The sequence below is a fragment of the Mixophyes fleayi genome, chromosome 1 (assembly GCF_038048845.1).
Source record: "Mixophyes fleayi isolate aMixFle1 chromosome 1, aMixFle1.hap1, whole genome shotgun sequence".
In the NCBI taxonomy this organism is placed as follows: Eukaryota; Metazoa; Chordata; class Amphibia; order Anura; family Limnodynastidae; genus Mixophyes; species Mixophyes fleayi.
Genome location: NC_134402.1, coordinates 283,074,170 through 283,089,691, shown reverse-complemented (window position 1 = coordinate 283,089,691; position 15,522 = coordinate 283,074,170). Strand labels below are relative to the sequence as shown.

Genomic DNA, 15,522 nt, shown 5'->3' with positions numbered 1-15,522 from the left:
GACAAAACTAACCTGTTTTTCTTTTCTTTCCAAAATCTCTTGTTTCTGTTTGCATTGCTGTGAAGTTTGCCTAATTTCCATTGTCTGTAAAAAAAAAAAGAAAAAAAAAAAAGCATATAAAAATGATTTTTTTATACATATGTGAAAATACCAAATGTCTCTGGCTATCAATTAAACATTTGCCACATTAGCCAGCATTTATAATATAAACTAGGGACAAGGATGCAAAATTGCATCCCACAGCAGCTGTATGTTTTATAAAGCATGCTTAACTGTGTGAAAAAAAAAGTCCCATCTTGATTTTTTTTTTGTACTGCAAAATTACACCCAAAACCCATCATCAGCTATTTATATAGCGCCACTAATTCTGCAGCTCTGTACAGAGAATCCCTGCCCCAAAGTTTACAGTCTAAATTTCCTAACATACAAACACCAAAATAAAAAAAATAATAATACACCTTGCAAGTTTCTTTAAACATTTAAAAAGCTGTTAACAGGTTCACAATATATGTATTTCACTCTGTGATCCACAGTGGAAATTTATAAACAATGTATCTAAACCCAGAATAAGCTAAATTCTATTGATTTAGTAATCCTCAAATAGACACAATCTTAAATTACTTAAAATGAGTAAAACTATATCTATCTATACATACCCACACACATTATACATATGCAAATTATACATATATAATAATGAAAACCTAATCCTTAACATATAAAAAACAGCATTAATAGATAGCTAATACAGTTGTCACATGGAGGTTGATTTTTAATATATTTTTATTAATCTCTTTTATTAGATTTTATTACTCTCTCGTGTCACTTGGGGCCGGTTAGGGCTCCTGAACTACACTGACGGAAATTTTGGTTGCCCCAACAATATAAGTGGTGTCATAAAAATTGTTGACATTTTGGGAGCTCCTCAGTGGGACGCTCTGTAAGGGCAGCATATGGAGTACACAGAAGAAGGTGTAGGGTAAGTTAATTGGTTCACTCACTATATATAATGCTTATCTTTGTTTAGTGTTCACATGATGTCCCTGAAGAAAGTGGTGTAAAACTGAAAACATTGGAATGTAATAAACAACATTTGTTATACCTGGCTGATGAAAATCCTTGACTGCTGCCTCACCCAGAATATTCAAATTAAGTTCCTACTCCAGCACAAGCCCACTATACCACTAGGTAGAAATGTTCTCAATATAGAAAGAAAGAGAAAGAATTGCACCTTTGGGTGAAAAATTATAAGCAGCCCCACTCCCCTTGTTCTCCCCCAAAATGAACCACTATAATTCTGGGTCACAACAACAATTATTCCAGCACAATGACAATGGGCTAGAGTGGGTCATATCAACATAGAAACAGAAGCAAGAGATGCAGCTTACGTGGTTTTACACGGAACCAATTTCTCCAGGAACCCCAGCAGCCTAGTTCATGTCAAGAAGAACTAAGTGGTAAGTGATACTTTTAAACGTGTTCTACCCAAACAGTGGCATTATCTTTAAACTCATCTAAACTTATCTATAAAAATAGCAAATTCAAGTTTTTAGTTTCAAGCCAAAGAGAATAGTTGTAACTAAGCAATTCCCAACAAATGAGCACAGTGTAAACTTATTTTTTCAAACACATACTCACTTTCTCTTTAATTTTTTCATCGGTTTGTTTATGCTGTTTATCATATTTTTGAATATTTTGAGTAAGAGGAGCTTGTGAGTCTTGTTTCCTCCTTAGTTCGTCCTTTAACTGATCGCGTTTCTGTTTTATTTCTTCATGTTGCTGGCGCGTATTTTCATATTCCTGGTGAATAAAACCAAAAGAAGCTTTATTCCTTTCAAAATATAAATGGGTTTGAAGAAAAAAAAAGAAAAAAAAAAGGATAATGTAATTATGCTCTTAATGTAAGGATTTGGTTGAGTTGGGCAGGCATGTAGTTCTTAAGTAATCCCCATATGGATGCAAGAAAATTTAGGTCAGTTAACCTGGTTTCAATATTTAGCCAGGCAATGGTGTTAGGAGCAAACATATCAGCAATTTGGCTTAAGTGTGTAGCTAAGCAATATTATTTCTAATCCGGAAAGCCTCATCCTCCCCTGTACCTTATTTTATTTTTTTTAAGTATAGACACACAGATTCTTAGGGGTTTATCATTTCATATGAAATCTATTAAAGTTGGCTGAAGATCCTTGAATATGTGGTTTGGAACACTAATGTTTAAATAAGATATGATAATATATCAGCCGTGAACAAGCTCACAGGAGCAAAAAGCATGCCTGAATAATATTCCCATTATCATGCGGGACAATTCACTTATTCAATCTTCCCAACTATTTGAAAGAGGGTCACTCATACTGCACTCAATTAGCTGCCTTTCAAGTGTATGAGATCTTTCATTAACTAAGAACAGGACAGGTTCCCCAAGTAATCTACGTAATACCACACGGGATTAGGAGGCAGCAGTTTATCTCAAGTTTAAAAGTACTTTATAGGTGAAGTTACAGCACATCAATTTTACGAAAGCTCAATTTAGCAGTATGTCCGTCCGGACAGTAATCCAAAAGTAGGCTTAATCCTCATACTTGGTGCCAACGGGAGCCAATGAATTGATACAAAGGTTTATTCTCTATATATTACATAATTGAAACACTTATTCAGTGCATAATTTTCTTTTGAGTCTAGTAATTAGATATTACTTACAAATCCTATTACATGATAACTACGAGAAACACTCCTTAATTTGACAACAGAAATTTTACGTTCATTGGGAGACTCATAATGACTGCTGCCATACACACTAAGCATCTCAAGAGGAGATATCTATTAAGACTACCACATTGTTACTTTAGAGGTACCACATACTGGAGGTGGAGTAACTGGCGCTGTCATTATTGACATTAAGCACTCATTTTTCTATCTTTTCACTCAGTAATTTTTAAATATTTTGCCTAGTATTGGAGTTGTAACAAGACTAAAGTTTAATGAAACATAATAAAAATATATATTTTAAATTTGCTTTTTATGATCCCAGGTGTGCCCCAAAAACAATCTTTCTTTTCTGACTTCCAAATGTTTATTTAGCTTTCTTATGATTGCATGTTAACACCACTCCTCCATATAACAGTATGAATGGTAAACTATATAGGAGAAAGGGGTAGTGTGTGCGTTTGTGAACCCCTTCCTTCGCTTTCTGTTTTTATCCTGGCAATTAAGTGAATTAAATTATCTTAATATAAGTATTCATAAGAGGAAGTAATATATAATCCAACGTATTTTATTTTACATTTCTGTCATTGACATTCCAAACCTATATTTTCCTTTATTTGAGATGGAGATCATGCTGTTACATACTTCGATACAGAAAATGTATTTTATATCTCGGCAATTTACCATAGTCATCTACTACTTTACAAAATGTGGGTATTGACGGTTCAGGATGGGTAAGGGGAAAAAGTATATCATCTGCAAATAATTATATTTTAAACTGTTGGCACCCCAACCACCACCCCATGTACAGACTCAGAGGGCCCGAGTCTTTAAGGAGAGTAAGGCAAAATAAAAAAGAAGTAAATTTGATCCTAGACAAAACCAATGCAAGAGGTGCAAATTAGTTTATTATTTTGCACATAAAGAAAATGCTAGATTTTTTGTCATGTAGCACAGAAATACTTGATAACTTTATTTTTACACTAAAATTTAAAGTTGACGTAGGACATGCTCTACCCCACTATAAATCTGTTCCAACATTTTAAATTTACCTTCCCTTTCAATGCAACATGGTTTTGCCAAGGTGCAAAGTTACTCCTTTTTTTCCTTGCTTTGCTCTCCTTAATGCCTCAGGCGTTCTAATTAATGCCGGCAAGATTTCTATTATCAAGGCGAAAACCAGAGGTGACCAGAGGCAACCCTGCCTAGTCCCATTAAATATTGGAACTTGGTAACTGATGAGGAACCACTGATCATTAATTTGGTAGTGGGCTTTGAGTACAAAGCCTGAATTAGGCAAAACACTGTTTTTACTTGTGATCACTGCAAGCCATTTACAACCACAAAAAGCAGAGCATCAATTACATGCTAGTGTGCAAACCTGTTAAGCAAAGATCAAAATTAAAATGAAAAACAGATCACAGCAACAATATTTTTGTCTGTTAGCCCATACACATAAAAACTATAGATTGTATTTCCAAATAAAATGCCCAAAAATTAGTCAGAAGCAAGTTTTCATTCAATCTATATTTTATGTGGGCTTTATACAAGATAGATAAATTTATGGTGCAGGCTACATCTTTCCAAAGGAAACAATAACAAAACTCACAGTATTAATTTATTGAGCTGTATTATGCTTTAAAAAGTGGGCCAAGACAGTCTCTTAGAAAAAAAAAAAAAAAAAAAACTTGTTTGTTTTCCAATTGCAATCACTTTATACAGACAATTTATTTCTGCCCCAAAGATAAACATGCTAAAGGCCATTATGTTGGAGGCACAACATAATGAACAACTATTATAATTTATCTATAAAGATCTAGCATATTCAGCAGGGCCTGATCAACCACTAGGCTGACCAGGCTGCAGCCTGGGGCGCTGGGTCCCGGGGGGCGCTGCACTGTGGGTATTTTTTTAAAAAAAAAAAAAAAAAAATTTAACTTTTTTTTTTTTTTTTTTTTCCCATTCATTTTTTTTTCGGGGTGGGGGAGGGGGGGGGGGGGTCCCTGCTGGGGATCGCCGCGGGGGGGGGGGGAAATCACCGCGGGGGGGGGTGGAGGGCTCGATGATCAAAAGCATTGGTGGTCAGTGGTTAGCAACACACAGCCAATCGCCAGGCTGCCTGTTGCTGTGCAGCAGACAGGAAGCAGGACGTCTTCACTTCCTATCTGCTGATCTGAGGAGAGGAGCGATGCTGGCACAACTACAGGTAAGTGAAGGGGGGAACTGCCCTGCATATCTATAGGGAGGGGGGGGGGAACTGCCCTGCATATCTATAGGGAGGGGGAACTGCCCTGCATATCTATAGGAAGGGGGGGAACTACCCTGCATATCTATAGGGAGGGGGGGGGAACTACCCTGCATATCTATAGGGAGGGGGGGGGGAACTACCCTGCATATCTATAGGGAGGGGGGGGACTACCCTGCATATCTATAGGGAGGGAGAGGGGGGACTGTCATGCATATGTATAGGGAGGGAGAGGGGGACTGTCATACAAATCTATAGGGTGGGAGGGGGGGGCTGCCATGAAAATCTATAGGGAGGTAGAGAGGTTGATATGTATAAAGGAGGGCAGAGGAGGGGGGCTGATATATGTGACTGGGGGAGTTTTCATGTGACGGGGGGGGATAGCTAGCTAGCAGAGTGGAGGTAAGGAAAATAGCTGCAAGGGGGATGGATGCAGGGTGGGAGGTAAAGAAAATGGCTGCAGCAGGGGTTAAGGAAAATGGCTGTGTGGGGGGGTTGTGGTTAAGGAAAATGGCTGCAGGGGCTTTTTAAAAAATGGAGCAGCTTTGGGGGGCAGAATCTCATGATTGTGTGGTGGTCACATGGGTGGTCTCAGCAATCACTAGAATACTAAATATTAGTGAGATGGGGCTGGTAGAGGTTTGTATTTGATTGACAACAAATATTCAGATATTGCTTATATATGCCTGTCCAATGGAGTACTTTTAGCTGGCCATAATGGAGTGTTTTGTTTTAACTAAAGGGCCTAATCATTCAGGGTTTGCATTATAATACATTTTTGCATTTTCAAAACAGGACGCCTACTTTCCAGAAGCCAACGAGAGGATAACAAAGTTGCAAGAGAGAAGAGCAAGAACAGGTAAGAGACAATGGCACAATCTGTCTAAATTTGAATGCTGGAGAATACACCTGAACATTCATATTCAGGAGTGTTCCTATACACCTATATATTCGGAGGAGGGGGGGGTGGCGCTGCGGCCGTATTAGCCTAGGGCGGCCAGAACCCTTAATCAGGCCCTGATATTCAGCAGTGCTGTCCCATCAGACCTAATCCATGCCTTCCCAAACTATATAGTAATGTAGGCGAACAGCATAAAAAATGAAAAAACAATTTGCTACAAAAACGACAAGGCTCCATCATCAATCAGAATCAATGGTATTATGCCAGAGATAGAGAGAAAAACATTAAAATTAATCTTACCACCCAAGGTCGTTTCCTTTCCAACATCTCAATCTTATCAAGGTGACGCTTTCTCTCATAGAACCTCTCAACATCCTGCTTGTAGCGTTCATTCCTCTGCTGAAGTTTCTCCAAAAACTCTTCTTTACTTTTACACGTATCCTGGTAGATTAAAAGATCCGTGAGTAAAAAGATATAGCCTGGCCACAAAGAGGTTTTTGCAATAACACTTTTTATAACAGACTCATCTTTTATGAGTGTCTGGGAACACAATGTGATTAATAGTTAATTACTAAAAAACATGGCTATAAGTATTTTCAGTTAAAAAAAAATGAAATAAAAAAAAAAAAAACACCAAGGGGTAAATGTATCAATATGCGGGTTCTTCAACACCCGCATGTTCAGCCTCTTCCGCGATTAAATTTCAAGCGGCGCTGCATTGTAAAGGGAAGTTAACCCCTTACAATGCAGCGCCGCTTGAAATTTAATCGCGGAAGAGGCTGAACACGCGGGTGTTGAAGAACCCGCATATTGATACATTTACCCCCAGTTCTTTTTCGCATGGCACTTTCATTTATTTCGAACCCCTGCTTGAGCAGGAGATATGCTTGGTAATACAACGACTAGAAATATTACACTGAATATTGAGTTAAGGTGAAAAACAAGCACAATGGTAGATAGGATGCTGAAGTGGAGACTAACAAGTTCTCTTTTACTAATAAGAAATGGGAGTTGGTGTTAGAAGATGATGTAATTGGGTAGAGCACAGAAGAATTGTTAAGTAGGAAAACAAGATTGGCATAAGTTTGATTTTTGAAGAGTATACAATATAGGAAAAGGTCATAGTGAGCTACAGTATTTAAACCACAAAATTAGGAGATGGGTGAAGTTTTACTGAAGTTAGAGAACAAGGATTTTTTTTTTTTTTAAATTGTATGCCATTTTGTATTATCTAAAGGCCTCAACAGAACTGTCTAGGAACCTAGGCCGCACAGGCTGAAATGTATCCCTGTTCTGAGTCAGTACAAGCCTGTGTCCTGCACTAAAAACCCAGTGGGTGGAGAAGTGACTCAAGAATCACACTTACCCAGAATTTCTTTCTTCTTTGAGAGAAAATACTGCCTGTATATCTTCCCAAGGAAGATGTAGCTTGGAGTTCTCACTTGCTCCTCTTTCTTGTAAGGTTGCCCCTTTGTGTTCAATCTGTACTATGCAGATATTGGATATGATATAATGTACTCCCTACTGCAAATTATATGGATTTTAAGTCACCAAAAAAAAACCCAAAGCTGCAGGCCGAGTTCTTTAATACAGATCACAGGAATCCAAGGCGATTATTATCTCTAATAATTTTACAGTAGGGAGTGCACAGTGTCTTGCATTATACAAGTTTTCCTAATTAACAGAGAATGTTGACATCAGAACCTGCCAATTAAAAATCAGAAGCTGCTGATTATAAGTAATGACACCAGAAAGTGACGTTAATACATAAAATATTTATAGGAGTTTATACATATATATAAGTACCATAATGTAGCCAGAGGTATTTGTCGTGTAAGAAGATTCAGATAAATATCTGTTAGAATGTAAATAATGTTTAGGTTTCTTTAATCAGAGACCTAAGTAAACTGTTTCTTGGGTAAAACAAGCAAAAAGTACCTCAAGTTCTTTTTCCTTTTCCCTGTAGTTTTTTAATTCACAATGAAATCTGTACATCTCTGGAGGTCCAATGGATTTCTCTGTTGCTTCAAGTAATTCAATTTTAGATAATTTGGCAAACTCACCAACTTTATCCTGTAAGATAATATGTATGTAAACAAAGGAAAGGCATAATGCAGTTTGACATATGGGATAGCTATATTAGTATTACTGTAGTTCAGCAGGGAAAAACAAACCATTGTTTGAAAATTAAAAATTTGAATTACTAAAGTCGACAGCTTTAATCAAACTGTAAATGTGTTTTCATGCAATTAACAAATACAATTATTTTATACATAATACAGAAAGCAAGGTGTGTTTATTTGTCAATAAAGGGTAAAACACAAGTTGAGGGGATTGCCCTCTGTGAAACCCATAAGCTTAGCTAACTGCATATATTTTCTTGGCTGTAAGCATTAAAAAAAGACTAAATAAACCAAACAAACATTAAAAACAATAAGAATGGTTCATAAAATTCAGTCAGTGTCATAAAGTGAATTAATATAGCACTAGAAAAAAATCCATGACAGATTTACCTGTGGGAGAAACTGACAAAGATTCCCCACTTGGATGTTCAAAGCAGCCACCTGCTCTTCAACCAGCTTTAAAGATGTAGTCCTGCCATTTATGTACCACACTGACTGATTGTTTGATACTTGAATTTCACGAGTGATGATCAGATTCCCAGATGGCATGTACCTAGTATAGCCAGACAAGCTCTGCTCAGTGGAGAAAATATAGCTATGCATATTGATGGGTGCATGATAGAACAAGTCAAGAGAAAAGCAATACACTTAATAAAGGTTAAAGTTTCAATCTATTCATCTATTACTCCACTTTAAATGCCATGCCAGACATGGAAAACGAAACTAGAAAACATTGACAATATCCAAGGAAACAGTGTTAAAGTAAACTCCTAAGATATTCACTGGGTGAGCATATCAGATGAGCGTTTGCTGGATGTAAATATTTTAGCCCTAGGAATCCAGCACTTAGAAGCTTTATTTGACGACACATAGCAGGCAAAGTACGCACTGAGCCTGTATGAATGCATCAGTGCAGTCATCAACATTTTGAAAACACGCTTAGAATGTATTTTATTTGACATTATCCTTAGTAACAGAATAATCTAGAATTCCCCCACAAAACCAACATTGGCAACAAAGTCCTTCAGAAAGCACAGACATTATCAGTGATCGATACAGCCGGTAATAGCCACATTCTCTTGGTTTCTTTCCCAAAGTTGCCTTGTGTACATTATATTAATTACGAATTAATAAACGTACTGAATATTATTTTTAAAAAAAGTAACGGCAAATTATGCAGATTATTAGCATTAAGAACTGACAACTCAGACTTAGTTAGATGCAAAATGACTACCTAGCATTAAAACTCTACCACACAAAACGCTTACAATTCGAGCTCCACCACTCCTTTCTGGCACCCACGCTTCACATAAAATCCAACCTGAAAAACAGATGAAAAAAAAAATAATCTAGATGTAAATGAACATTCTGCTTTTTACTAAATGTAATGCAGTTACTGCTAATGCTTATTCATTCACACATATTGCAATTGAAATTGTTTCTGGGGCTACAATTAACGCCCACATTTGTACTCGTTCCGTATGCCACGAATGAACTACTCATATGAGCTAGCTGAACAGAGAAACAACCAGCCACTTATTTAGTTTACTCTGGCCTTTTTTGTTTTGAGCACATTTTATTTACCTACTTCCCATCTTTTGGAAACGTCACTAAATGTATTCACACCTGCATTTGTAACACTGGCCATGCACGCTGCAATATCACACCCTATTGTCAAGCAATTGGGCACATACTGCATTGTGTTGTTCCAAAACAATCTCAATGCCCAATGATGATTCTCTCGAAAAGGAAAAGATTATCAGGCATGCCGCTATCTGCAGTTGTGTGAGGTCATCAATAATAGGTCCATGCGACGCCTGAAGCTACCCAGCTCTAGTGCTGAATGGCAAGATCTTATCTAAGTTGTTCACCGATGGGTCTGTCCAAAATGAACAGTGATCCTGTCACTCAGTTCTTGGACTGAGCACATTGCTGTTGAGACATTGTCTATCTTATCTGATTAATAGCTGTCTAACATTTTCATTATAGTTCTTAACATAATCGCCACACATGAAACATAAACAAACATACATATATATAATTTTTTTTTTTCTAGCTACAACCAATTACCCCAATAAATGAAAATGACCTAAGAAAAATAGCTTTATAGTAGGAGGAATTGTATTTACCTTGTCTGCTCTTCCAATAAAAGCAGTCTTTCCAGCTAAACCCAGACAAATCGCGCAAACAATGCTAGATTTCCCTGTTCCGTTAGCACCAACTATCATATTTAAGTGAGGACCAGGAAAGACTTCACACATATCATATGTGCTAAAAGGGGGGAAAAAAGAAAACAAAGAAAATATGACTAATAAAGTTAACATAGCAAAAAACAATTATCACGTTCTATTAGGAAAAGGGTTCATACAAAGGGACAAACATATTTAATTAAAAAACTAAATATGTTTGTCTCTATTCCCATATCTTTGAAGCTGTGTGAGTCCTATTAGTTAAATGTAGCAACTTTCCTTGATTTTACATTAAATTGGTAGTTCATCAAGAAAAAAAATCATGTAATTAAGAATAATGTCCAAAAATTATTAAACTGGTGCATTTATACACTCCACAATTGCCAGTTCCAAGTCCCCATTCATAACCAATAGATTTCAGTGTTTTATCAGTTAACCACCTCACATAAAGACTGTGTCCTGTGATTATAGTGGTAGTCAAAGCTGACAGTTTTAATAATTCAAGTGGCATTATCATGAGGGGATACAAGGTTAAAGTTTAAAACTCTGTCTTCCCTGCTTCATTAATGTCTTTGTAGGGCTGTAAAATGCTCATTTGGAACTGGAAAAGTTATTTAAGAGGAACCCAAAATTCACATAAATTATAATGGGAAGTGACCAACAGGAATTAAACAACATATTTATTTAGCTACAATACACTTTGTAGCCTTGTGTAACATTGCACTTACTAAACATTATGCGCCATCAAGCACATTTGCTCTTGCAATGCCTGTCTCTCTTTTTTTTTTTTTAAGTAACTAGCTATGATGGGCCATGTATCTCCAGATCAATAAGTATATTTAGCAACTGGAAGCTACTGGGGTTTTTTTTTCTGACTGGACTATACGTTTTATAAGGTCTCTTGTAAGTCCACTGAGGAAACATGGTTATCATGGATTTTGCACACTTGTTAGTAAATAACTCTCAAAGGGGCATATTCAATTGCGATCCGATCCGCGGTAACGCGCGTTACCGCAGAAAATGCGCAGTACTGCCGGTAATACGGTACTGCAATAACGCAGATTTTCGTACGCGCGAATGAAAATCCACGTTATTGCAGTACCGCGGATTAGGTTTGCGGCCCTACCGGCGCGATCCCGCGATCGGAATCTAATATGCCCCAAAGAGTTTTACTTAAATATCAAGTGTTTTTTTTAAAAAAAAAAAATGATGGTTGGCTCAACAATTGACCACTGTTCTTAGATTTCACTTTATATCAATGTCTGCAAATCCAAATCCTCTGCAGGACATTTAAAGGAAATTGTGCACAGGAAAAATTATTGTAACCAACAGTACCAAAATGGCTGCTTTCATTTGGTAAAGTGCACTGGAAATATGCAGATTTAGCACTGAAGGCTAATGCATGAGGAAAAGTATGGATGAGACCACTAATACTTAATACCTATTATTTTTTTCCTTTTTTTTTTTGCACTGTATTCTCTGAAGATCACTTTCTCTGTATGTATAATAGCTTATTGAATCATAACCTCATTGTGTTGTTTTACTGTAAGTGTACCATATGAGTGGAATGTTTTGGTTTCAGGTTTCATTCTTTAAAAATGAAAACATTTTCAATAAATAAAAAAGATCTATGAAGATTGGTTAATGAATACACAGCTTTTTCAAGTGCACCAGTCTTTTTAAATGTCATGCTAGTACTGCAGGGGTTCTCAGTGGTAAAGTAAGTGCTTTTGGTTTTTGTTTTGTTTTTAATAACTTTATACACTTCAGGTTATTTCACTAGCATACAAATAGATATGTTAAAAACAATTTTATTGCTTTATTACTACTACTTAATGAGTAACAATAAAAGACAATTGACTTGTTTATCATTGGGGTATATGAATTTAAAATCTCCATTTTCAATTATTAACTGTTGTAGGTAAAGTAAACTGTATAGAAGGTACATTTGCTGTTTAGATCCAAATTTTGTGGTATTGTACATGTGTTTACCATGTAATTAATTCAAGTAACACATACCAGCAATGGGCATGGCCAAGAAATTAACATCACAAAACATCAAAAACAAAGTGCTGGACACACATTTGTCATGTGGTTGTCATCATTATAATATACTGTTTCTGAATTCTAGAATGGAAAATTGATTCTGATACATATCTTATTATTTGCTAAACATAAACATGGGGTATCCATTTAGTCTGATTTTGACAGTGACCAGAGCTATTATGCTGGAACTCATTGTTCTGTGAATTGAGCACTTAATGGGGTAAATCCATGTAATAGAGGGATTAAAACTATTTCAGAACTAAAAAAAGAATAATAATGTGCTAACTTGTAACAGATAAACTACCATTCACTAGCACAAAACCAAAACACTCAATAGTAGAGATAGCATCTTAAAAAAACAAAACAAAAACACAACTACTTGCAAACCCTGCACAATGTGCTGAGGACCTGGTGGGAGAATGATGCTCGTTCCTGGGAACGCTGAGGGTCTGACCCTGGGGCTTTTAGGTTAAGTTCTGAATGATTAATCTGTAAGCATCTTACTGTATGTCTCTCATTGAGCTTTGCTGTTCATTTTGTTCTATGAGTTACAATTAAAACAACTGTTAAACCTCTATGCTGGTGGCTTATACTTATGAGCCTAATAGGAGTGATCGCTTTATTACGCATGTGACAGTTACAGGTTCAGAATAATTTTTACTCCAAGACATTGGTAAAGAAATCTTTATGTTATACAAAAGGAAACAAGAATTAATTGAGGGATATTCCATGAAAAGAGGAAGGAAATTCTTCATTAAATTGTCGATAGAATAGAGTACAAAGAAGGACAATCCTATGTTAAAATGCCATTTTTTTCCAACACTTTCGCATTTTATGTGTAGCAAAAATTGTGCGGTTTACTTAACACCATTTTCATAGAATGCACATTACTTAGCAAGTAGTTGAAACAAGTATAACATTATCTTCTATTAAGAGCATAATAACTATAGAAAGCTATTAAAAAAAAGTAATGGTACTTGTTAATTATATAGGCACCACTGTAACTCACCAATGCCATGCCACTGCGCCAAATCTCCCGTTGCTTGGCTGAAGTCAGTAAAAAAAAAATAAAAAAAAAATATCACATCAACCAAGCAGTGGGAGGTTTTAAAATAGTAGCATCAAGTGCATGAAAGCGAACGATGGGTCCACTGTATATGCAGACATGGTATAGGGACATACAGCGATCATTGAGCCACCGCACTACTGGTCTCACCAGAAACAGTGGTGGATCAGTATGCATTGACATTGCGGTCAAACCCAAAAGGTGGGGGTGTTCAGGGGTACAATGTTAAAATGCCTTTATGGCATTTAAGCAATGAACATGAAAATAAAAAGGATCCTGTTACAATATTGTATAGTGTACAGTAGTTCAAGTGGCATCCATAAAATTAATAAGCACCAAAGTTTTTAAAGTAAAAAAATACTTTAAAAAAACAAAAAAAACATTTTAAAGTTTAGATAACAGATTAATATATCTCAACTGTTAGAGAATGCACCCATTTTAGGTTTTTGTTTTTTCACAAGGCATAAAATAAGAGGTGCATAGATCATTGAACAGAGTGTAGATAAGGCACAGGTTTAGACGTCACTAGAATAAAGGGGAGACATATGACATTTAGCTGCCATAAGTGTAGGAATGGGGACCGGGCAAGAAGAACATACAGAAAGTTCTCCATCTTGATCCTGACGATAGCTCCCGCCACATGATGCTTGTACTGCTCCTGCCTCCCCATCAGCAACCTCGAGCCGTCCGCTTTCCTCTTTCCCAGCGGGGTCGCCATCACTACACAATTCGGTAGCCAACTACAACCAGCAACATTTCCCTCTCCGACGAATTTAAGCGGTTCCTCATACGTCACAGCACGTCTGATACCGACGCAACCATATTTAGTGTGGGCGACAAGAACTCTCTTAACCGCAGTACGTTATGAGACTGCTGTCTACTCTCGGTGCCTAGGTCTATCTATATCTATATACGTCTATCTATATATCTGTTGCTTCACTAGTGTGTATAAGACAGAAATAAGACGCAAGTACAGATGTGTAAAAGTAAACGTCCCCTGACTTCTCAGAGTGCGTGTAAACTCGCGAGACAATGACATCTACAGCGTGATTGGTGGGTAATCGGGATAGCTGTTTGTCACACGGGCAGATCGGAGGGGGGGTGGGGAGTGACCGGCATGGGCTGGCAGTTGGGTGCTGAGGGCGCGAGTTGGCGATGACCCACCTCTCATATGATTAACGGAGGAACTGTGCTTTCTGTATTTAGTTCAAAGGAAAACCACAGACAATTATGTGTGCAATAAATGGGATTTATTTTAATGTTATCTTTACTGTGGTTTTGTTTTTAAATGCAGATGTGTTTCAGAGCTACAGGATTGTAATAATGTGTGTAACACATACTTGCCAACAGAGGGGGCGTGACTCGAGGGAGGGGGCGGGGCGAGGTCAATCTCGGCCCCTCCCTCCCTCCAAAATGGCGTGAATCACTGGCGATTCTCTGTGAAACCTGGGATGCGGGAGAAATGCCAGCTCGCCCGGGAGACTGACCCGAATTTCGGGAGTCTCCCGGACTTTCCTGGAGAGTTGGCAAGTATGGTGTAACAATAGCAATAAAGGACCAATGAGGCTGCAATAGGGTACACAAGTCTATTTAACAATGGATCAAGAGCTAAATGATGATAACGCTGGCAAAACACTCTTTTCACCACTTTTTCTTATTTAACAAAGGGAAAATGCTCCTGTCCCCATATACATATATAGGGCCAGCAACATTTATTAAACTGAAAAGTAAACTTGTCTTTTTCAATGGGATCCTGATGAAGCCTCTCCTGCTTCGCTGGAACCTTCCTGGATGAAAGCATAATGCACATGGGGAAGAAAAACAGAATAGGTAGATACAGGCATTTTTAATCAGCACCCAACTGCCAGCCCATGCAGGGAACTGGATGCAGATGATCCAGTCACTGCAGAGCAGAGGTTTTGAAGGCTTCCAGGGAAACGCATTTCTGCAGACCTCTAGGCAAGATGGCGTCCGTTGATAGAGGAACGCCAGGCTGAACAGCAGATAGCTGTAACCAAGGGAAACCAATGCACACAGTGCGAAACTGGTGAAATGCGTGATAGGAAGAAGTTCGGATCCACCAGGACTCTTCCTATAGCTGGCTGGCCGTCTAAACTGAGCGATCGGGGGAGAAGGGCCCTAGTCAGGAAGGTGCCCAAGAACCCAATGGTTACTCTGTCAGAGCTACAGCATTCCTCTGTGGAGAGAGGAGAACCTTCCAGAAAGACAACCATCTCTGCAGCAATCCA

General features: G+C 37.6%; 1 protein-coding gene across 2 annotated transcripts in view; it reads right to left on the bottom strand.

Moving 5' to 3' along the window:
* Positions 1 to 14,268, bottom strand: part of SMC5 (structural maintenance of chromosomes 5) — a 95,057-nt gene extending 80,789 nt beyond the window's left edge. Inside the window, exons 1-8 of one of the 2 annotated variants that reach the window (XM_075210972.1) lie at positions 13,873 to 14,268; positions 10,102 to 10,243; positions 9,241 to 9,293; positions 8,363 to 8,525; positions 7,788 to 7,922; positions 6,150 to 6,290; positions 1,639 to 1,800; positions 13 to 84 (exon numbers count right to left, since the gene is read on the bottom strand). In XM_075210972.1, the coding sequence (XP_075067073.1) occupies positions 13 to 84; positions 1,639 to 1,800; positions 6,150 to 6,290; positions 7,788 to 7,922; positions 8,363 to 8,525; positions 9,241 to 9,293; positions 10,102 to 10,243; positions 13,873 to 13,991 (987 nt within the window). In that variant the 5' untranslated portion in view covers positions 13,992 to 14,268. The remainder of the gene's footprint in view (positions 1 to 12; positions 85 to 1,638; positions 1,801 to 6,149; positions 6,291 to 7,787; positions 7,923 to 8,362; positions 8,526 to 9,240; positions 9,294 to 10,101; positions 10,244 to 13,872) is intronic. The other variant, XM_075210973.1, reaches the window with a different exon arrangement.
* Positions 14,269 to 15,522: the final 1,254 nt, after the last annotated feature.